Source organism: Hermetia illucens, chromosome 3 (assembly GCF_905115235.1).
Source record: "Hermetia illucens chromosome 3, iHerIll2.2.curated.20191125, whole genome shotgun sequence".
NCBI classification, from domain to species: Eukaryota; Metazoa; Arthropoda; class Insecta; order Diptera; family Stratiomyidae; genus Hermetia; species Hermetia illucens.
Window position 1 is genome coordinate 32,348,319 of NC_051851.1, and position 24,111 is coordinate 32,372,429.

The 24,111-nt window shown below is 44.0% G+C and overlaps 1 protein-coding gene across 1 annotated transcript in view; it reads left to right on the forward strand.

The window, feature by feature from the left end:
• LOC119651780 (L-asparaginase-like) overlaps nt 1–4,819 on the forward strand; it is a 31,109-nt gene extending 26,290 nt beyond the window's left edge. Inside the window, exon 7 of the mRNA XM_038055535.1 lies at nt 3,958–4,819. Within this exon, the coding sequence (XP_037911463.1) occupies nt 3,958–4,491 (534 nt within the window). The 3' untranslated portion in view covers nt 4,492–4,819. The remainder of the gene's footprint in view (nt 1–3,957) is intronic.
• Nucleotides 4,820–24,111: the final 19,292 nt, after the last annotated feature.

Consider the following 24,111-nt stretch of genomic DNA (forward strand, 5'->3'; position numbering starts at 1 on the left):
TATATACTGCAAGACCCCAGACAAGGTACGAAGGTCATATATTCCGGCCGATTTTCGAAAGGAAATATTTCACGCCGTTCACGATCTGGCGCACCCAGGCATTCGGGCAAAGAATTGGTTTCTCACCGCAAAGTGTTTCTGGCCATCCATGAACAAGGACATTAATTTTTGGGCCAAACAGTATATCGCATGCCACAAGTGCAAAACCACTATATGTAAGGAAAGAGGTAGAAGTGTCCCTTTGCTCCACCAGGGGTTTCCACACAATCCAGTTTGATATTATTGGCCCTTTGCGAGACTCGCACGATTTCAGGTATCGCCCCACAATCATTGATAGGTTCACGCGGTGACCTGAGGTGATACCTCTGAAAGACATTTCTGCAGAGGCTCTGTGTCGAGAATGGATTCCACGCTTTGGTGAGCCAGCAATTATAATCACCGACCAGGGAATAGAGTTTGAGTCTTCCCTTTTGCCAAATTGGGCAAACTTCTCGGCTCTATAGGCTACTGGACAATTGTTTACCATCCGCAGTCCAATGGAATGCTCGAAGGATGGCACAGGACGCTGAAGGCCGCTATGGCTGGCCCAAGATGATCCTTCTTGGTCGCAATTGCCAATCGAGAAAAATTTGCTGCAAGTCCCGTGGAGCTGGTATACGGGGAGAACCTGACACTCCCCCAGCGACCCTGTTCTCGACATCAGGTCGGGACTCAATGCCACCGGTCTGTTGTGTCTGCTCAAGGACCCAATGCGCAAAGCTGAAGCCACTGCCAATCACCAACCATGCGAAAACGGTGGCTGACGTGCCCAGGGATCTCGAATCCTATACGCATGTCCTAATTAGGACGGACGCTCCTCTGAAGCCGTTGCAGTCACCTTATGAGGGCCCCTTCGAAGTCCTCGAGCGAGGCCGACATCATTACAGCCTCAATGTCGGAGATACAGTCAAACGGGTCCCCTTGGCTCCAATAAAGCCCTTCGTCTAGCAAGAAAACGCGACCAGGGCGAGAGGCGCCGACGCCTCCGTTTTGACTTGCGACAGTCGTGTTGAGGGAGCTATGCGTCTGGTTTCTCGCTTAAACCCCACTTTGGTTTTACGATTTTTTAAATCTCTCCGGATTTCAATTTACTCAGTTTACTTTGTAGTTCACTCTCAATAAGGATTTTGCTTTTTCCTTTTCTGTTAATTTTCCTCGAATCGTATCCAACAGGCTGTACTACAAGTATGTATACAGCTCCTTTTACCCCTTTTCTGAACACATGTATTTCCCGCGATGGTGTCCGTATTTCAGTTTTGCCCACTGTATGTTTATCTTTTGTCTCCTTCTAAGAAGTTTATTATTTTACTGAAGATAGTATTGGGCATTCTTTTCTCTCGGTATTGGGTAAATTACTGATATCATTACTTCCAAATTTCGAAGGTGCAACCTCTATATGTTTACATGTGCCATAATAATTTCAATGCATGCATATGCATATGCCAACGCAAGAAAAAAAAAACTGCTCGATGAACGAATACTGAATGTTTCACAAAGTTTATTTGCTAAAAAATCTAGATTTTTTGTGAATGATGCCATGAAAATACTTGGAATACGTGGTTTGCAAAGAGGGGCATCCCCGAATACTGTGGAGGCAAATTGCACATTGTTCAGTCCATCTGCAATTAAATGAAATGAAAATTAACAAATAAATTGTTTATTGGGTGTAAACTCGACGTTAACGTATCTGAATTCTTGTTACTGATTTGATATACTATCAAGTAAGGAATCAAAACAAATCTCTTAACCTTTTGACTCAAAGCTATTTTGAGCTATTTTCGAGACAAAGGAATATTCCTGGAAATCTGAATCAGCATTTGGGTCGTGGTGCATTGGAAAATTACGAACTTGAAAAATCTGGTGGTGGAGAAGAATTAACTCGAATGAATGAATGAATATACGCGGTGGGGTTAACCCGCTGGACTTGGTAAATGACAGAATTGTGCGGAAATTATACCATACGGACCCCCGCCGAGGTTTTGCCACTTTTCAATAATGAAAGAGCTCGAAGAGGCAGCCCTTTCTATGAAAAATAAGAAGCTGCCAGGAACCGACAGTATCTTGGCAGAAACATATAAACTGGTGTTTTACGTAAGGAAGGTGGCAAGATTTGTTTTTTGGGAGTAGGGTAGGTGAATGCGAGTGTTTATCTCCTGCAAAAGTACGTTGTCGGACTACCAACTAAACACCTCCCTGTCATCAGAGAACTAACCTGGAACCGTTTGACACATTACTTCGGGCTAGCCTTCCCGCTCTTCCGACTTTGGACGCCTTCAAATCAGGGAATCCCTTTCACCAATGGAAAAGGAAGAAGGGAGTTGTTAGTTCAGGGAACCCCTTACCATCCGGTCCCTCCGTCGGTCGAGTTCAATCTTCGCAATAAGAAGAGCCGGAACATAATGCGCAACATGATTCCAGCTGCCAGCGCTCTTCAGCATCTCTCTAACAATGTTATCTGGAGAGAGCTCCCCTATGCCTACATAAAGCTGTTGACGAAATCCGTCCAACCGACCTCCTAAATCCTGCCCCCCTCTTCGGTTTGGGTTTGGATTTTCTGAGAGCATTCTCATGTGGATTCCGCTTTCTCGACTTCGAGGTTTAATGAGCCTTCATAAGGGCTTCTTCTGGTTTCAGGGCTTCCTTCTGGTAACACAGGTATCATTTAGCACCTGCGCCACCGAGGCCTGTTTTTGGAGTAATGGTCTAATGTACACTAATGTTGGCCGTGGCTCCACTGCTTGACTCCCTAACTACTCCTTTTTTGGTTGTAATCATCTGATTCTCAGTGTTGTGAAGCTGCGACTCCGCCTGGTTGGCCAGTTTGTGTGTGGTACCAGGTCCTGCCTGTTTGTAATTGTTTTTTTGTATTTAAGGTGCTCATCCATTTGGTTCCCATGAGTAAGGGGGTTAGAAAGTGCACCATGCTATAAACCCTCGTAGCAACTAAGGTTAAATTTACTTACTGACTTTCGATACCTGGTCACTGTGGTGTAGAGGCAAATGGAATCTCAGATGCCTTAATAAAACAGAGTTCAATTTCCCCCATGCCGGGATCCGAGGCAGCAAAAACTGGGAATAAGCTCTTATAATGACAATGGGCGACTACAGTTTGAGTGTGCAGAGGGTAATCCTCTCCCCATCTTAAACACATTCAGCGTTTTTATCCTGCTTTATATCATAGCCTACATTACTGCAAAACTTTATTTTAATTTTTAAATTTTATTTAATTCATTTTTTCTAGGATGAAGTTCGGTGGGTTTCTTTCAATTTCCCAAAATTATTGTAATAAACTATTATTACCTTTTTTAATCAAATATTGGTACATAGGCAGCTTTGTGATTTTTGTCAAATTTTTCGGTTCGGTAGCTTCTAGGAATGGCCCCCTTAAATAAGTGATCACTTTCCAGCCTCCCCTTCGCAACTAGTGTCAAAACTATTCACTTTCGGAAGGTACTAATTGAGTCCTTTCATTTGATACCCGACATGACTATATTCGGTGAAACAAAATTTACATTCCCCTTCTGCATGTATGGAGATGGTGCCTTAAACTCAACGACTTTACTCGCTGCATGCATAAACGTTCACAATTCCAACTTTCCTTTCTAATTTTTTTTATATTGCCAATTTTAATAAGGTTTTGCTTTAAACAAACCCTTAAAATCCTGGGTGGGGGCCAAAAATTGCATGAAGATTAGAAGTTATCTAAAGATGCATAAAATTTACTCCTTTACTTCCACTTGCAATATTTGTATATAAAAGTATCTTTGTCTCCAAGTATTCAAATAACAATAGTCGTAGTGCACCTTCTGATGTAATAGTTCCGTATTTGAGTCACACACAGAACGTCCTGATAGTTTCCCTAAAATTTTCCAAAGATAATTTTTTTTAAAATTTACAATCTTTTTGTGTCTTCCTCAGATTAAAAATCTGCAGTCATACGGAGCAGATTTGTCCGCTGTTGATTACGATCAGCGAACCGCCTTACACGTGGCATGCAGCGAAGGCTCCTTGGAGGTCGTCAAGTTCCTTATTCTGAACGGGGTACCAGTCCATGCGCGTGACAGGCAAGACCGTACACCATTGATGGAGGCTATTTCTATTGATCATCATGAGATCATCAAATTCCTGGTAAGATGCGGGGCGCATATTACAGGATCATCACGAGGTATTGGGGAACAACTATGTGCTGCTGCCGCTCGTGGATTCACCAACCGATTGCAATCCTACAAATTAGCTGGTGTTGACCTATCCCAAATCGATCCTTCGGGAAGGACAGCCCTGCATCTGGCTGCTCTGCATGGCCATGTAAATACTGTGATATTTCTCCTCGAAAACTCGGTCGATGCGAGTGTTCAAGATCTTCTGGGGTTGACACCTATTGATTATGCAAAGAAAGGGAGTTATCCGGAAGTGGTAGAGTTAATAGAAAAACATTTGGCTTTGGATCCGTGAAATGCAAATCTTGACTAGAATGCAATGGGGTCATCCCCTAAATTTCTGGTTTTTTCTTAATTTATGATATCGTAGATCTCTAAACAAACTCGAAGATTCATTGCTCACATATGTAATTCATTTGTGTACTAAAGCATTTAAGAAAGAAATCCAAAAGTACTTACATGTATGGCTTTTGATAACATTTTATGATGACTTACTTCATTTGTCCAAAAGTGAAAGTACACGCAAACAAGATATATATTTTGATAATCTTAAATGGCTGAAATGTGAAAACGAATTAAAACAAATTTTATCTTTCATTGGAAAAATAAATCGGCACAAAACACATTTTTCGTTTAATTGAAACATTTATGCGGAATAACCAGAAATGCACTCCATGACCATATACTCCACTAAAAAAAAAGAAGGTACGACGGATTACTTTGTATCTTCAATGGAACTCCGATTACACTGGTCAATTGGAAGACACGGAAAAAGGACATAACAGTATCAGGATCAACAGGACTGCTGCTCCTCAAGGTGCAGTTTAGCAATGAGTCCTAAAGTGTAAATTTTATCAACAGTGCAACAACCAGTGTTCGATCTAGCCCTGCCTTAAAACTCGAAACTTAACTGCCTTAAACTGAAAACTTCAAGCACCCCCGGTTTTTTGCCGAGGTGCACCAATTCAATATCTCTAACAGATGCCTAGCGTCCTGGTCTATGCCATCGCTTCATTTGAAGCAGGGTCTGTCACCTCTTCTTTTTCTACTAGAAATATTGCCCCTATATACTTTCCGGACTGGACCACATTAACTCACGTGGATTACGTGAAATGCCCACAGTAGCCTATTGAGCCAATCAAATAGTCACTCGCCATAGGTTTCGTCGTTACATAGGCTATGGAGGCATTCATTCCCTTGTAGGCTGAAAACCGTTCGGAGAATTTTTCCCTCCGAAGTCACCAAGGAATAAATAAGGACTGGCAAACCCGCTATCTTGTACAATTGGAAGTTTGACCCTATGGTGAGACGATTCGAGCGAAGCACTTTTATAAAATGAACTAGGTTCTGTTGGCTGCCACAACCGTACACGGAATTCGTCATTAAAGCTATGATGAGTTGTGATGGAAGAGGAGGAGAATTTCTTAATGGCTCCCAAGGTTCTTCTTTTTCTTTAGCCTTTGCCCCGTCAACGCGCGGGTCGGCTTGAATGGCTCCTCAGGTTGCAGTCTCCAATTTTTATTGATTTCAGTTGTCCAGTGTTATTGAATATTGTCGTTTTTTTTTCTAGCATTATCGCCACTTGGCGTAGGTCAGGACGCCAGACAGCTTTTAGGGATATCGAATTGGTGGACCTCGGCGCAAAATCGGGATGTCTGGAGTTCCTTATTAAGGCAGGCCTAGACCGGATACCGGTTGTTGCGCCGTTGATGATGATGATTATCGCCACTTACTTCGTTTTGCCTTCATTTATATGCAACCCGAGATCTCACACCGCCTGCTTGATCTCCTCCCATTATGTCTGTATCGTCAGCATAAATCAGCAGTTCGATGGACTTGCTAAGGATATTGCTTTTGGTATTCACCTCAACGTCGCGGATCAGTTTTTTAGGGCCAGGTTAAGTAAATGCATCATAGGAGATTCCCTTGTCTTACATCATTGTTGATGTCCTTGTCCTTCTGGGAGGCGGGACACCGATTTTTTTTTGTAATGGTGTATAGTTTTACCTTAGCTATGCTATCTTAAATGTCATTGAAGTCGATGCAAGGAAGATGTATTTCAACAGTTTCTCCATTGTATGACATTATCCGGTCTAGTTAGATATCGAAGAATATCTTGTAGATAGTATTCACCAACGTGCCCTAAATAGCGCTGAGGCGATATCTCCTTATATATGTATATGTGATTGCCATTCACTCCTGATGGGGTATAGGACGTCAGCCACACCAACGCATGCTATAGCCAGCAATGTAATTGTCGCCTCTTCTTAATATGTGACCTATCCACTGCCACGTCCGCCTTCTGATGACGGGTGCTAAGCCCGTGCGTCGAGGCCACTGTACTCTAATGCTACGATGCAAACACGTGTTCACGGCTTGGAGTCTTCGAGTGATACTGGCAGTCACTTTCTATGTGATACTCCCATACAGGAACACAGAAAGAACACTAGCGCAGAAAAGTCTTAACTTGAATTTGGTGTTGAAATAACTACATTTGCAGATTTTAGACAAAGCAGTGAAAACGGATCCAGAGTTTTTCAAGCATCGAGTAATATGCAATTCGGCCTCACCGAGAGCCGAAACGAAACTTCCTAGATATACAAATTGATGGACGCCTTCAGCCTTCTATCCATTAAAGCAGATAGGCAGAATGCAATGATACCTCAGATTGAAAACCTTGGTTTTGTTGGAGTTTATTTTCTGCCCAACTTTACCTGAGTTTCTTTCCAACTCTACAGCCATTTGGTCTAGGTCCATGACCAGGTGAGAGCAAAGAGATGCCATCAGTGTGGTCATGGTATAGACCTCGAATTCCTCCGAGATTTCACCTGGATTATTTTGCATGTGACATTTTGCGTCATTATGTCGCTTGGTATTGGGTTGAGAGTAGATCTGCAGAAACTGCAGGTGCCACGATAGACAACTTCGCGGGGAGATCGTCGAGCAAAGTAGTTTTACTCTGATGGCTCTCTGGTCGTTGTTGTTATTGCTGTTGCTTTTTGTTTGTCCCCTGGGATCTGGCATGCTATTAGTTCAAGCAGGATCTGATACTACCTACGATGTTGGCAGAAACACACTACCGTTTATGGCCAAAATAGCCAAACACATGATGACCAGGATGCATTATAAGTTTTAGTATACAAAAAGATACGATCCAGGAAAAGCAGAATATATTGTAGAATCGAGGATGGTTGAGGTCCGGAAAACCAAGATTCAGTATTCCTTCGAACTGAAAGGTGGTCTGCATCCTCCATCCGAATGACTCCCAGCCCACACCAGTAACAATTTGACGCACGAACACATAGAGGATCCTCGGTAGTTTAAAGGTATCTGACACCTTGTGGGTCAGGTATTTCTCTGCGACTTTGGTAGCCATTGTGGACCATTGGAGTGCCGAGGGGTAATGGTAGATGCAAGAAACAAGAACGAGGATGGCAGGAAATGCCGTGCTGCTAGTAAACTGAAACTATATATGTTATAATCTGACTCTAGCCTCCTTAAAGAAATATAAAATGTTATCAACCATGCAAGTACCTCCACTCAAAAAGATTTGTTCAAGGTTAGAAAACTTATTATTCCATCTACACTTGACCCCAAATCGGGCATAGTCCTTACACTCAAAGATTATGTGTTCGCTAGTTTCCCATGTAGTATTACATTTGTTCGAATCGATGTAATTTTTCTTCTGAAGCTGTAAGCATACGTGTAGCGTCTGGTTAAATTATGGGTTGGCACGTGATATCGCCAAAAGGTCATCCTCCCACTCTATAGGAATTTTCCCGAGCTGCTTTCAGAACATCAACATAGGACGGTTCGGCCAAACTTGTGGGACAAGAGCTCAGAGCCTTACGGGCTTCTACATTGGTGAATTCATTTAATGGGTGCTCCGGATGCGCCGGAGGGGGGGGGGGGGAGGGGGTCAGAAGCAAGGGCATGTATTTTGCCTACTAGGTAATACGATGGCATAGTTTGCTTGAGTAATTTACAAGTATCGAGAGAATCTGTGATGATAGCTTCCCATTCTGAAAGCCACGTTGATGACCTGAAGTGCGGCAAAAAGTTCAGCCGCCAAAACCGAACTGACATCCAAGGAAAAACATGAGACTTGCATCCCATCTGGACCAACTATCGCACAGGCAAACCCACCACGCATGAAAGCAGCACCAGACACCAGGACCAGAAAACCCGTTGAATTGAGGCTCTCCACTGCTATGCCACACGCAGCCGCCACCTCGGCTTTGCCACATCATCATTATCAACGGCGCAACAATTGGCATCCGGTCTAGCCCTGCCTTAATAAGAAACTCCAGATACCCCGGTTTTGCGACGAGGTCCACCAATTCGATATCCTTAAAAGCTGTCTGGCGCCTTGACCTACGCCATCGCTCCATCTTAGGCAGGGTCTGCCTCGTCTTCTTTTCCTAACATAAATATTGCCCTTACAGACTTTCTGGGCAGGATCATCCTCATCCATACGGATTAAGTGATCCGCCCACCGCAGCCTGTTGAGCCGGATTTTATCCACAACCAGGCAGTTGTGGTATCGTTCACAGATTTCGTCGTTATGTAGGCTACGGAATCGTCTATTTTGATCTTGAACGCGACAAAGAGTGCGCAGTTTTTTTTTTGCTAAAAACACAGGTCTCCTAGGAATACAAGAGGATTGGCAAGATCATTGTCTTGTACAGTAAGAGTTTTGATCCTATGGTAAGACGTTTCGAGCGGAACAGATTTTGTAAGCTGAAATAGGCGTTGTTGGCTATCAACAACCGTGCGCGGACTTCATCATCATAGCTGTTATCGGTTGTGATTTTCGACCCTATATTGGAGATATTTTCAAAGGTCTCCTGTCTTTATTATTTTCGATTCGATTTTGGCGCTGACGTTGCCACCATGTACTTCATTAATGTGCAGCCCAAGATCTCGCGCCGCCTGCTCGATATGGATAAAGGTCGACGTACGTATCGGGTTGTTCTTCCTATGATGTCAATATGGTCAGCGTAGACCAGTAGTTGGGTGGACTTGAAGAGGATAGTGCCTCTCGCATATACAACGGCATTGCGAATCCCTTTCTCCAGGGCCAGTTTAAAGAGAACGCATGATAGGGCAACCCCTTGTCTTAGACCGTTAGACAACATCAACGTTGAATGGTCTCGACAGTGATCCTGCTGCATTTATCTGGCCTCGCACATTGGTCACGGTCAGTCTAGTCAGTCTTATCAATTTGGTCGGGATACCGAATTCCCTCATGGCCGTGTACAGTTTCACCCTGGCTATGCTGTAATAGGCAGCTTTAAAGTCGATGAAAGTCGATGGTGCAACTAATGTCTATATTCCAACAGTATTTCTATCGCTCGCCGCTCTGCCACAGGTGCCCCCCGAATCATACGACAAGATAATCTGAATCTTATTGGAGATTGCGGGAATAACATTGGAAATTACAGTGTCAAACAAGTTCGGAACGACTTATAGATCGAGGAGACACCATTTCCAGCTTCCGGGTTCTGAACCACCAAATAATAGGTTTTGGGATTTCTTTCCTTTAATTTAAAAAGTTCTTTGGCTGCCAGGAGGGGCTTTCTGAAACTGAGTGGTGGCAAAAATCTGGTGCAATGGGGTTGTTCTGGTCAGCCTCGAATATTTTCTCAAAATACAAGCAGATATTGAGTTGAGTTTGTTTTCAAAGTATTTTCGTGGATTCATAGTGGACGTAGAGGCATACTCTGTAATGGGCCGTACCATAGATTTATAGAGACTTATGTCCTTACGTGGTGTCAAACACCAAGAAATACCAGTTGAAAAATTAATCAACCTGCCTGCCTGCGGTTTTAGGAACAATGGAGTTCAAGTGGTCTCTGATCGAATACGCTCTCGTTATCTCTCTACCTAAAAAGGTGATGGATTTGACATTCGCAAGGGTAAGGTTATTAATTTGGGGTGTTATTCTGTTTCTCTTGAAGAATATAAATTGGGATTTGGTTATGTTTATTGGTAGGCTCAATCTTTGGGATTCATCAACAAACGCATTTGCCTGCTTTGCAAACATTTGGAAGTCATCTCCAGTGACTGAAATGAGGAAATCGTCCTCATATTGGAAGATTTCAATGCTATCAAAGCATTTATTATGCAATGATGTTGTATAGACATTAAGTAACATTGCACTTAAAACGCATCCTTGGGGAATGCCATGAGAAACAGTGGGATATCTGAGTATATCCAGAAGAGAGGGGGAAGGGGTGTATATTGCCCAGCCAGAAAATCAAGATATTCAAGGTTTTAGGTCTTAAGATCCTAATATGGGGACTTGTCGCTAAGGTAACCACGAAAACCCTTCATGGATTTCCAGAAGGACTTGACATCTTCTGTCTCTTCTGCTTCCAGGAGCAGTCTGTATCGGCATGCTACGATTATTAGCCATTTCATCTGGAAGAGGTAAGAACCGTGTCTCGTCCACCTCTTCAGCTGCTCTTCATCGTGGATCAAGAACCCATCGTTAATGCCCTTCACAGAACCATGAAAAGGTTTGCGACCATATGCATGTTCTCTCGTGATGTAGTATACACGTCTGCATTGTGTTCTGTGGCATTTTCCCCTGACCAGCGCAACAAGAAATTCCTTTTTATCATGGAGTACACTACGCTAAGCTTTCCGATATTTCCGAGAAAAGATCATTTTTGATTGGGTCATACAAGCACTCGATGTTGAACTTAAGAAGTAACGGACTCAACGCGCAAGCGAAAGTAAACGTCCATCAGATGGTGATTCCTTTCGAGACTAATGTCAGCGGCTCTTTTATCACGTTCATCCAGGAGGAAATTTCTAAATTTACTGCAGATCGCAATTTGTTCGATCTGATTGCTCGTACGGGCTCGGTCAATTGAAACTCAACTTCCTTATGGCAAGCTTTATGCTCGAACAATGTGCGACCATTGATGAGACGGTGGAAGCTGTAGAAATCCACAAACTTCCTACCATTACCGTTGGGGTCGCTAAGACCGTATTCCCCCTTCAAATATTTGACCAAATTGTTATCAGAGCCCACGTTGGCATTCAGATCACCCACCACGTTCACAATGTCACCTTTAGCCTCTCTTTAACTGTGTGCAATTGAAGTGTCTATTGATGCATAGCACGGTATAATTATGATATTCTTTAACATGGACTCGAATTTTGCAGTCAGACTCCTGTCAGAAACTAGATTTCAGGTCCCCTTGCGGTATTTGTTAGAAAGTCAATCCCTATCCGAGGCGTGGTTGACGTTTTGGTAGCAGTAAAATTTCGAAATTTGCAGGTTGCTAGCCCACAACGTTTTATCCTTTTTAGTCCCCTTTTTTTACAAGCAGAGGAGCAGGAGATAAAACTTTCCTGCGGAACCACCATAAAGCATTACGTCATGTATTGGGCATAATTTACTCGGTTTCTTTGCCAATCAATTGCAATTACAACTGCGGTCTTCTCGCCCATCTTAACTTGCAGTAATTTCGGCCAACAATGCGATTTACTGCATTCCAGTTCTTCTGACATGTCTGCATTTCCTTAATCAGACGGTGGAACTATTTTTCCCGATTTCTCCCCTAGCTTTGCCTTTCTCAGCAAATTCAGGAAACCTACGCAAGCTCTTATGGTATCCGTCATGTCCCATGAGATCATAGTTTATCTGATCATCTCTCCTTTACGTCTCCACTTATCAATGGGTCTTTCAACATTTTTCCACTCGTTCCCATCGTTGTTGCCAGTTACTCAACGATTCCAGCTTGTCGGCATTATTGACGTGTTGATCAGAGAAAGAACCGAGACTGTCATAAATGCGCGTGAAGTCATCGGCCAAAATGAATTACAGAGCTTCCGGTAGCCGCTGCCGAGACACCCAGCAAGCCTAGTTTTTTGCTGCATTAAACGTGCATCCGCTGGTACATTTAGTCGGTGAAGCTCCGTATTCACAATGGTATCAGCAAATTGTCGAGACCGATGAGGGCTCCGGCGTGCGACCATCCGAACGCCCATTTCAGAAAGCAGTCCACGACCGTGATTACGATTGAGATCAACCTCCCGAACGCAAACGTGGCGGACATCACCTCCAGCGATTCCGAGTCCGCGTAGGTCAAGATGGCGCGAGTGCTCTCCGGAAGCCGTTGCAACCAGAGAGTCACCCAACTGCTTCATTTTTCGTAGTATCTGGCTGAGGGTACGGTCGCCTAGCGTGGTTTGTGTCTTTGTAGATTTGATTTAGGATATGGCGAATTCCAAGCCTGTCGTATAGTTCTAGGTATTACCACTAATCAGAGGCATAAACTGCGTTCAGTGGTCCTTGGCGATTGCAATCAACAAAGTGCATTGATTCTTGAGGTTAGAACGAGTAGCGTGGCTGACTCAGCGCGTTCTGTTCGAATTACGTGGAGGTTGCGCTACTTTAGGGTGTTTCCAACCGATTCGCTGATGAAGGCTTAGATAATTGCTCCTGAATTGCTTTCTCGTTGCACTTTATTAACGGCTTTTCGGCGAAACTCCGCGTGGATCACGAATATAAGATCGACAGGCAGGATTACGTTACAACCGCTAATACAAATCGTCTCACGAGGGTCTTCTTCTGACAAAGTCACTAACTTAGGGATAAGTTTCCCCCCAATTTAAATTGAAAATCCATTTTTATTTTTTTTCGACTTCATTTACTTTTAAACGTTACACTTCTCCATTTCTCATGCTCAACTCTAGTATCCGACACCCACCGTACCGACCGTCTACCCGAGAGTTTCCTGTCATCTTGACATCTCTCCCCTTGGTCTCCTGTTAAGCCATCAGCTGTTTCCACGCCCGTTCAGTGCGGCGGCAGAGGTAAATTCGCGGTGGCGTTCAGGTTCGCGCCTCCGATGTGCCGTCACAATCTCACCAAATTTCGTGTCAATCGGCAAAGCAGAACACTGTGTATGACAGACAGACGGGTATAAATGACGTACCGAAGATTACGATGAAATTCAGATAGAAATATACGTTGTTCGAAGTGCGCATATCTGAAGGAATATTTCCTGCAGCATAGAAGCGGCAAAAGTTAATATTACTGTCTAAGTCTGGTAAACCTTCAGGTGAGCCAACCTCCTACAGATCTATATGTCTTTAGGACACTGTGGGGAAAATGCTAAAGCGAGTTAGATTAATCCAGTTTTTTTAGAGTCAGCGAGGCTCTCGGAACGACAATATGGGTTCCGTAAAGCCAGATCAACCATTATTGCCATTAAAATGGTTACTGGCTTGGCCGAAGATGCAGTTTACGGAAAGGGTGGCACTAGCAAATACTGCAGGGTGGTGACTATGAACGTGAGAAATGCATTCAATGCAGCCAATTAGAACCTAACATGGGAATCTCTGGCGAAGATTGGTATTCACGCCTATTTCGCAGCTATTCTCAACACCTATTTACAAGAACGGAGGCTCTGATATGACACTGATGACGGACCGAAGGAGTACGTTATATCCGTGGTTGTCCCACAGGGCTCCGTACTGGGCGGACTGCTGTGGGACATCATGTATAACGATGTTCTTAATCTTCTGGTCCAGGGAATGCCATGGTGGGGGGTTACGCCGACGATATAGCGCTGGTTGATGCCGCAAAGTATCTAGAAGATGCTCATTTATACTCATGCGAAGCAATCACCTGGTTTTAAGGGTTGGCTAGAGAGTGTTGGTCTGATGGTTACGAAGAAAAAGCGGAAACGGCCCTCATCATCAAACGCTGCAAAACAAATTATGCCCGTATTCAAATTGGGAATGATATCATCACTTCCAAGGGGGGCATTAATTACTTGGGTGTGATGATAGACGCGAAGCTCAGTATGCTTGTGACAAAGCATCCACCGCAAGTGTGATCCTGGCAAGGATGAAGCCAAACGTGGGAGGGGCACAGTATGCTTCCAGGTTGCTTATAGTTAGGGTAGGGAGTGCGATCCTGCCCTATTCAGCTCCAGTTTGAGGAAACGCATTTAACGCTAACAAACTGAGTTCAGTCTACAAAAAAATAGCCCTAAGGATGTGCTTTGCCTTCAAGACTGTCTCAAATGATGTAGCATTCATCATCTCGAGAATGGTGCCCATTGAAATCTTGACAGATGGGATGACAAACATATACAATGCGAAGCTTATCTCTTCTTTATCGCAAAGGAAGAACGCCGTAAGGGGGAGATCTCTAAATAGATGGCAAGAGTGTTGGGAATACTCGGAAAAGGCTCGGTGGACACACAAGTTCATCCCTACCATCAAGGAATGGTTGGAGAGAGGGCACGATGAGATTAATTATAATCTTACCCAGTTTCTCACTGGGGATGGAGGATATCGCCAGTACCTGTACATGTTTAAGCTGGATACCTCACCCCATTCTCCAAACTGCAATGGAGTCCTAGAGGACCCACAGCACTCATTTTTCCACTGTCCAAGATTCGTGGAGGAAAGTAAGAACTTAGAGAAGACTCTAGGAGAGGTGTTTGTAGCAGATCGGAATCGGAAAATACTACCATCTCAGAACTGGGATGCGATCAACTCCATGCACATAAGAAAAACACAAAACCTTTTATGTTCAAAGTCTGCAGCGTTTGATTTTCCAATTTGGTTTTATTTCATTTCTTTGTCGAATAATCTCGAATTACAAACTATGGCTAGCATTGAACTTTGCGGTTCACTGGTTGCTGGTTGCGTTTTTCCGCACTCATCCAAATCATCGCTACCCCAAACAAGTAAAGAAGCAAAGAAGCCACAGCAAAAAATATTCCAATCAATGTTCGATTTTGATATCCTAACTTATTATCGAAGGTTAGCGCGATATCTTCACTTTTTGGTAAACCAGTGATTTTCTTAGATGTTTTCGCCTTGTTTGGCAGCAAATGTCGACGGATATCTTCCTTGTCTACCTCTTCCACTTTGTAATAATCTAGAGGCCGTTCCACGCATTCACCAAGTCTGCAGTCCTTATCACAAAATTTCCCGCCATAATATCTTTTGCAGTCGCATACCTTTGCAGTGGGGTTCCATTCGCCATTCACACAAACAGAAACACATTTTGGAAACCCATACAAGGTTCCAACTTCTTTGTAGCCTTCACAACATTTTCTAGTGGTAAACCTAGACGTGAGATTCACATACACAATATCCTCTTTTCGCATCCTTTCGAACTCTTGCTTGAAAGTAATCCAGGACGGAGGTATACGCCTCTGTCCGTAAACAGGCGCTCGTTTGCTGGCCATGTTCTGAACGAAATTAGATGATCGGCAATAGTGGTCATCCCTCCGGTTAGCTAAGGACACTCGGCCTATAGCTATTATAAGGAAACTTCCTATCAACAAACTGTTTTTTTGTTCCATTTGCACTAGTTAACGGAGCAAAGCAAAATAAAGTTGAATATGAGCAAAGACCTGAAAAAGCTTTAATGCTTACTTACTGATAATATCGTATCTTATCATATGTACTTCTATGAACTGCACACAATATATGAATTACCATGCTGCAAGCAGCCTTTCAAGTACTCCCCTTTGCGGTTCACATCGGTAAAGCGGACATGTTCCCGTGATTAGCCCATGCTTGTATGCAAGGTTTTGATGAATCACCTTACATACACCATTATACCCGTTCGTGTATTGCACCGGTGCCATTATAGTGCAGCCAATAATGAGATGGTCCAATGTCTCCAACGCTGAACCACACATTCTGCACTAGACGTTCTCCACTTACTCCCTCATTATGAGCTATTTATAAGCTCGGATCGCGACTATGCCGTACTGAAAGTCCTTGAAGATTTAACGTGAGTACCTGCCATGTAGGCATAATCCCACGGCCCTCCTCGGACACGGATGGATTTTGGGACCACAACTAGAGCCCCGCCATGACTAACACCGCGGTTTCTACTGAGTGCAGACTCAGCATTCATACCAGTGGATGCGAGGCCTATCTAACACCTCTGCCGCAACTAAGGGGTACGGCACCCGAGTTGTACAGCGCAACTCCACGCTTGAGCTCTGTGGAGCTCTGCCACGATGTAGGCATAACCACAACCACAATGAAACTCCCACTAGGGGGCCAACCGCAAATGACCGGGCCGAAAACACATCTTCTAGGAATTCTCCTGGAGCACATGCTCTCAGAGGGCCATCCCGATTCCCATGGTACCAGATAACCTCCGGTGAGGCTTTGTGGTAGAGCCACTTTAGATGAGTCCCTTGCAGACTCGGGTCTGATCGCCCTCCTCGAGTACGTGGGGACGGAACTCCCCAACGGGACACTATGCCGTACTGAATGATTATCATCATCAACGGCGCAACAGTCGGTATCCGGTCTAGGCTTGCCTTAATAAGGAACTCCAGACATCCTAGTTTTGCGCCGAGGTCCACCAATTCGATATCCCTAAAAGCTGTAAGGCGTCCTGGCCTCCGCCATCGTTCCATCTTAGGCAGGGCTTGCCTCGTCTTCTTTTTCTACCATAGATATTGCCCTTATAGACTTTTTGGGCTGAATCATCCTCATCCATACGGATTAAGTGACCCACCCGCCGCAACCTGTAGAGCCGGATTTTATGCACAACCAAACGGTCGTGGTATCGCTAATAGATTTCGTCGTTATGTAAGCTACGGAATCGTCCATCCTCTTGTAGGGGATCAAAAATTCTTCGGAAGAGTCTTCTCTCGCACGCGGCAAAGAATTCGCTTTTTTTTGCTAAGAACCCAAGTCTCCGAGGAATACACGAGGATTGGCAAAATCAAGGTCTTGTACAGTAAGAGACCCTATGGTGAGACGTTTCGAGCGGAACAGTTTTTATAAGTTGAAATAGGCTCTGTTAACAGCCAACATCCGTACGTGGATTTCATCGTCATAGCTTTTATCGGTTATTATTTTCGACCCTAGATAGGAGAAATTTTCAACGGTCAGCACCGATGTGCTGACTTGTTAGTAAAACTTCCGCCCCTGGTGCGGTTGCTCCATGTACTTTTCGAATTCCCAGACTTCCTGGTTCTTCCAAGATTCCTTTTTCCGCCTGTGAAGTGGTTTTTTCGCTCGCCGGAGTTCGAGATAAGTCTCTGAGCGAGCCTACGTTTTTTAAGAATGTAACATTACTCGGTATGTAGCATTCTTCCGTTCCGTTGCTAGCTTACATTTATCATCAAACCAGTCGTTCCGAGTTTTCTTGCGGCTGGAGCCAAGTATGTTTGTGGTCGTATTAATGATGACCCTTCAGGTGGTATCGAAGTTCATTTGTTTTTCATCTCCAGGACCTCTGTTAACTGCGGTTTTTCCGGCACCAATTTCCCCCTTATAGGTGTTAAGGAGGGCTTTTTTGTGAATGGCTTCAGTATTTACTCTCACCTGATTGTCACATGGTGTTGTAATTCGAGCTCGGAACACTATACCAACGGGATAGTGATCGGAGTCTTTATTAGCCCCCTATATGTTCTGACATTCATCAAGGCTAACCTGAGAGGTGGCGGCGATCCATCAACACGTGGTCAATTTGATTGAAAGTGGTCCCATCTGGAGAGGCCTACGTATGTTTGTGGACTGCTTTCCGCGCAAACTAGGTACTTCCGAAAACCATTTCGTGTGATACTGCTAACTGAATATAATCTGCAGTCCGTTATCATTGGTATCCCTGCGTAAGCTATCACCTGAATACGGGCTCAGTCCCTACTAGACTGTTCAAAGTAGGATTTTGATATTATATTTGAGACAGACTTCGAGGGTCCGCTCAACGGCCTCGTAGAAGGTATCCTTCTTCGACTCTGCACTCTCCTTTTGTGTGACTTGTATTTCTAAATGTGTCTCGCAAGCACAGAGTGCACAGCCATTCCTTTAGATTTTCAATGCAGACAACAGCAGTTTTCATTTTTTGGCTGACTAAGAAAGGTACTCCGAGCACATGGTTTATTGGATGGCCGCTATAATATATGGTATATATATATATAAATCCCTCCCTCTCAGCAAAGAGCTCTCTAGCAAACAGCCACATGTAAATCGACAAGTGGCTGTCAAAGGCAATTCACGTGTTCACCGGGCATTGCCTTCGACTTCCATTAATCGATCCGCTCTTAGTGAGACTTAACTCCATTCAGAGGATTGAAAGATCGATCCTTCAAGTTAAGTAGAATCAGCCCACCATCTACCTTACAACCATACCCCTATCGCCAATGTCACGGGGCAGGTTCATCTGCTGCACGGGTGGGTGATGCCTTCAGAATTTAGACATAGTAGTCGGTATCCGCCGCTGAACGTTTTTCAGATTGGTTTTCGTCTATGGCAATATTCCGAATGCATATTTCAGGGAAAGGATGCCGTGCATGGGTCCCTTGGACAATTGCTGGGTACTTGTAGAAGCCTGTCTCAGTCATAGCTTCGATGTGGAAGTCATCTATGTCCGGCATGCGGTTCGTGATGACCTATGCGGGTGGCTTGATTTTGACATTTCTTTGATCCAAATTCCATCCGAATGTCACGCCTAAGCATGTCTATTACTTGCAACATACTTTTAAGGCAGTCATAAGTACCAGCATATACCTTGATGTCACCTAAGTATATCAAGTGTGTCAGCTCGCACTCAGTTCGTAGGCCTTACTTGATTGCGAAACTATGCCCTCTAGCATCATTCAGTAGCCATGAAAGCAATTCAGCGTCATACAAAACCGAAGGGAACTCAACAAATCCCTGGAATCCTGGAAGATGATCTCCATATAAAGATGGGCCCTGAGCTGTTGGTACCCTCAGATGAATGCAATGATAAGGTGGTATGCCACCCTTCCATGACTATCGCCAATAAACTTTATTAGTTTCGGATAATGTAATATAGATGTAAGACATCGACTAACCAGGGCGTTGTGAAAAGCCTCGCCTTGATTGATTTAGCAACTAAAGAGATTCCTTTGGCCTCTAATTGTTTGTCCTACAACTACCGAATCGATAATGAGTTGCTCTTTGCAACCCCTTGATCCGACTTGGTAGCCCTTCTTTTCCTCGGACGGAATGTTATCGGTGCGGATTGACTTTTCCACCAATAATGGACTCTATGAATATGTAGAGAGTTGATAAGCAACTAATCGGTCTTATGTCTGTGGGGTCCTGCACTGTGTCCCTCTTAGAGATAAGATAGGTAATCCTCGCAGTGATGAAGTGTGCCATTTTCTAAAGTTTCTGACACCTTCCTAATCATTTCTTTGGCGACTTCCACAGTCGAAGCACTATATCAAAGATTGTCCACATAGGACGTAATTTTTAATAATCCGTTTAGTGTGTTCATCGGTCCCGTTATTCGCGACCACCTGGTGAAGCATCCTAATTGTCTGCCAAAGGACATAGTCCACCCCATAGGTGACAGTCTTTAGATAGTATTCTGCTATTGGCTTCATTGGGCTGTTTCTCCATAAAATACGTAACTTCAGCCGATCCTCCGGAAGCAGCAGAATTTGCCGAAACATCTTTGTTATGTAACCAGGAAAAATAACTTAAACTTTCGAATGCGGGTGACAATCTTGAAGACGTGAGTTTGGAGTTTCGGACCGGGAAGAATGGTCTGGTTGAGGCTGATACCACTGGAGCTTGGACTCGAGGCATTGATTAAATTCCAGAGTTTCGTTGTAGTTGTATCCTTACGGATGACACTGAGGCAAGGGATATAATACATGTCCTCGTATCCGCTCTCAGTATCCTTGCAATTTCTTCAATATGGCCCAAGTCGCGATATTCCATCATAAATTCCTCAGATTTTTCCTTGAATTCAGAAATTCAAAATTGAGAAAATGTTGAACCGCTTTATGGAAAGAGTTGAGTACCTTGATTTTTTCCGGATGTCAAGGAGTAGGCACGACATAGGGCTCATCCTTTTCCTAATAATGCTTGGCTTGAAATAATTTCTCGCATCTTTCCTCATCCAGTTCAGTTCCGCCTTCCTTTCTAATCGGCATATCCCAGAAGTTCAGCAGCTTCTGCTCAAATTCCTCTTAAGCCATATGAGCGGCAGTGAAGTTTCAAGTGGATACCCCCTATCCATCCAAGTCGGGTATTTTGATCGAGGAATCCTACTTTCACTGCAACTCCTTGCAAGAACAATTGTGGCAAAATATTTGATCCTAGCAACACTGGAACCTGTAACGCATGTTCGGCAGCTGGGTCGGCAAATCTCTTGCCAGAAAATAATTGGGAAGTCCCCACTTTGCAACACATTTCACCACGAGCGCCTTAGTATTGATTTCTGCACCGTCCTCTAATTGCAGCGTGAGGCCGACAATTGAGGACACTTTTCCAGCAGACACTTCTTCCAACTCCAAGACTTCCACACTAAGTGGTCCTCCTACGAAGCCGTAACTTCTGAACCAGGTCTTCCGCTATATAAGAACTTTATTTCCATTTCAAGCACCGGACGGTGACTACACCACAACCGTTACCTTGATCCCCGTTTAAAAGTTTGTCCTCCGGTGTTTCCTCGTTTCGCTCACGTAGTTGATTGACCTTACGTTCTTTCTAAAAACTTTATTTTTTTTTGGACAATATGCTCCGCCATCTTTGATCTCAAAGCCATCGCATCCTTTTCTCTGTGAGTTCTGCCTCCTTTAGCTGTTCCTTAAAATATACTCCCACGTTCCTTCTGGTGTGTCCGATGTATACTTTCCTGCAATCATCATCATCGACGGGCCAACAACCGGTATCCGGTATAGGCTTGAGTTAATAAGGAACTCCAGACATCCTGGTTTTGCGCCAAGGTCCACCAATTCGATATCCCTAAAAGCTGTCTGGCGTCCTGGCCTACGCCATCGTTCCATCTCAAGCAGGGTTGTCTTCCTCTTCTACTATAGATATTGCCCTTAAAGATTTTTCGGGCTGGATCATCCTCATCCACACGGTTTAAGTGACCTGCCCGCCGCAACCTATTTTATGCACAACGTGACGTTCATGGTGTCACTCATAGATTTCGCCGTTATGTAGGCTACGGAATCGTTCATCCTCATTTGAGGGCCAAAAATTCTTCGAAGGATTCTTCTCTCGAACGCAGCCAAGAGTTTGCAATTTTTCTTGGTAAGAACCCAGGTCTCCGTGGAATACATGAGGACTGGTGAGATCATAGTCTTGTATAGTAAAAGCTTTCACCCTTTGGTAAGACGTTTCGAGCGGAACAGTTTTTGTAGGTTGAAATAGGCTTTGTTGGCTGCCAACAATCGTGCGCAGATTTCATCGTCATAGCTGTTATCGGTTGTGATTTTCGAGCCTAGTTAGGAGTAATTTTCAATGGTCTCAAAGTTGTATTCTCCATCTTCATTGCGCCGCCTGCTCGATCTGGATGAAGGTAGACGATACATCTAGGGTTGTTCATCCCATGATGACAATATCGTCAGCGTAGGCCAGTAATTGTGTGGACTTGAAGAAGATGGTGCCTCGCACATTTACATCGGCATCGCGAATCACTTTCTCCAGGGCTAGGTTAAAGAGGACGCTTGATAGGGCAGTCCCTTGTCTTAGACCGTTTAAAGCGGCTTTAAAGTCAATGAAAAGATGGTGCAACTGATGTCCATATTCCAACAGTTTTCCCATCGCTTGCCGCTCAGAGAAAATCTGATCTGTGGCTGATTTGCCTGGAGTAAAGCCTCGTTGGTGTGGGCCAATGATGTTTTGGACGTATGGGGCTATCCGACCTAGCAAGATAGCGGAGAATATTTTGTAGATGGTACTCAGCAACGTGATACCTTCATAATTGCTGCACTGCATGATATTTCCTTTTTATGTATGGGATAGATGATGCCTTTCCTGCAATCAGCACAGGAAAGTTCGTATACCCCAAACTTGGCTATTTGATCGATCCCAGAGGGGTTTTGAGTTGGTTGTTTCTGCTGCTGAGGACGACGTCCAAACCATGTCTCCCTCTTTCGGTGGAAGGGAAATTTCGTTGAATTCTGAAGCTATTCTCCGTCTAGGCTATTGATAAGCCAGCTTGGTGAGAACATGCCGCTGGAGCGTCCTCTTCTGTTTGCTAATCAAGCTGCTGATAACATGGTCTGCCGACCTCAAAAATATGCTTCCTCTCTTTCATCACTCTCTTCGGGGAAATGGGAAGAGTTAGCATCTGGTAAATCATGTGGGTGAAAGAGGCGACTTTATGCTGATAAGCGTGGTTCGAAGTACTGGGGATAACCCGTTTGGTGTCCGTTAATGTTTTAAAAAGTCCCAGGTCTACTTTCTTTTGATTCCTCTTCATCAGCGGATCCAAGAAAGGTAACTGGCGGTCCATTTTCCCGGTCCACATCCTAAGATATTTTTCAGCTCTGATATATCAAAGAAAATTATGCTTGGGAGACAATCAGATACCGTAGATGACACAATACTTCTTTGGGACGCAGTGAACGTTGCTTTAACTGAAAAGCTTTAGCTTGGTCATTGGAGAGAATCAGGCTGTGTCACTTCCCACATTTGTTGCGCTGGAATGTACTGTATACAGTTCTCTTCATTCCAGCCGGGTACATGCAGCTGTGGGAGATTATTAGCTGAACTTTGCTGTTGTCCCCCATTTGGCTAGTATCCATTGAGACTCTCCTTTGTTTCAAAAGTGCCCTAGTACCTTCTTACTAAGGCAAAAACAAATCGATAAGCAATTGAGACGTCTTTATTACTTTCGCTCCGTTTAGAGAACGCAAAAAATAATTTTATCATACCAATAAATAATTTATCTTTCGCAAAAACAAACGTGTTTATTGTGGATGAGTTGAAGAATTAAAACAATAAATGAGATATACTGTGTGTATACATATACTGTCTTCACGGTAATAGGGGATTTCCCTATTTATTCATTTTAAGAATTCAAGGTCATTTACAGAATAATTTTTGACTTTCTTATGTGGAGAATTTTATTGGGTATTTATTTATATTTAATCCTGGGCTAGCTTCTTTCTCATCTTGGCGTATGTTGTTAAGGTCAACACACTATACACAACGTTGAACAGTTATTACAATACACTTTGAAGTCAAATATCTGAAAAAAGAAGAAAATATATAAGAGGTCAGGAAGAAGGCAGGCCTCAATGGCGCAGGTGCTAAATGGCATCTGCACTAACCAAGAGTAGGCCTGAAACCAGAAGAGGCTCTTAAGAAAGTTCAGGACATAAGTACCTAAGCCTTTAACATCTTAACCAAGAAAGTGGAAAGCAGCGGAGATTAGCCCACGAGAGGGGAATGCTTCCAAAAAACTTAAACCCGTACCCAAGAGGGGAGAATCCCGGGTAGGTCAGGGGTGAAGGCAACAAGCCCGTGGCTTGCGGTCAACTAGCCATAGTACGAAGAATGTTTCCAGAGCAAATACTTGCGAGGATCAGGAGACTATCGAAGACCTTGTCGTCAAGAGTGCTCACCGACATACGTTTCGAACCAGGCATACGAGTGTGCGACGGAGGACACTACGAATAGGCCCAAGATCAAAGTCCCTAAATTGCCAGGCTGGAAAAGAGCAGAATTGTTGACATGTGGTAGTGATGATATACCGGGGGTATACAAGGTGACAGTGTATCTTCCTAAATCCCTAAACCTTCCAGACTAGGCGCTGAAGAAGGAGGATCTTATGGGCCTCCTGATTGTTCAAAGTTATGATCTTCATGGGATGTCTTTAGAAGTTAGGTTCAGGACAAAGGCAGACCCCTCACGATGGAAGCAATCGAAAGACAGTTGTTCCCTTCATTATATATACCCTTGGACAGTGTGCGCAAGTGATTTTATAAATATCGGAAAAGCTGAGATTGTAGCTGGTATATTCGTCTTCATCCTAGCTGGGGGTACACTTCGGAGGATACATCGGGTGGAAAACGTATCGAGGTCCTCAAAGGAATATCGGTGGCTAAAGAATCTGAAAAGGCAGGGCCAGGTAGGGAAGTAGACCCGCTACCCAGTGACGAGGAGAAGCTAGAAGACCTAGACTTGA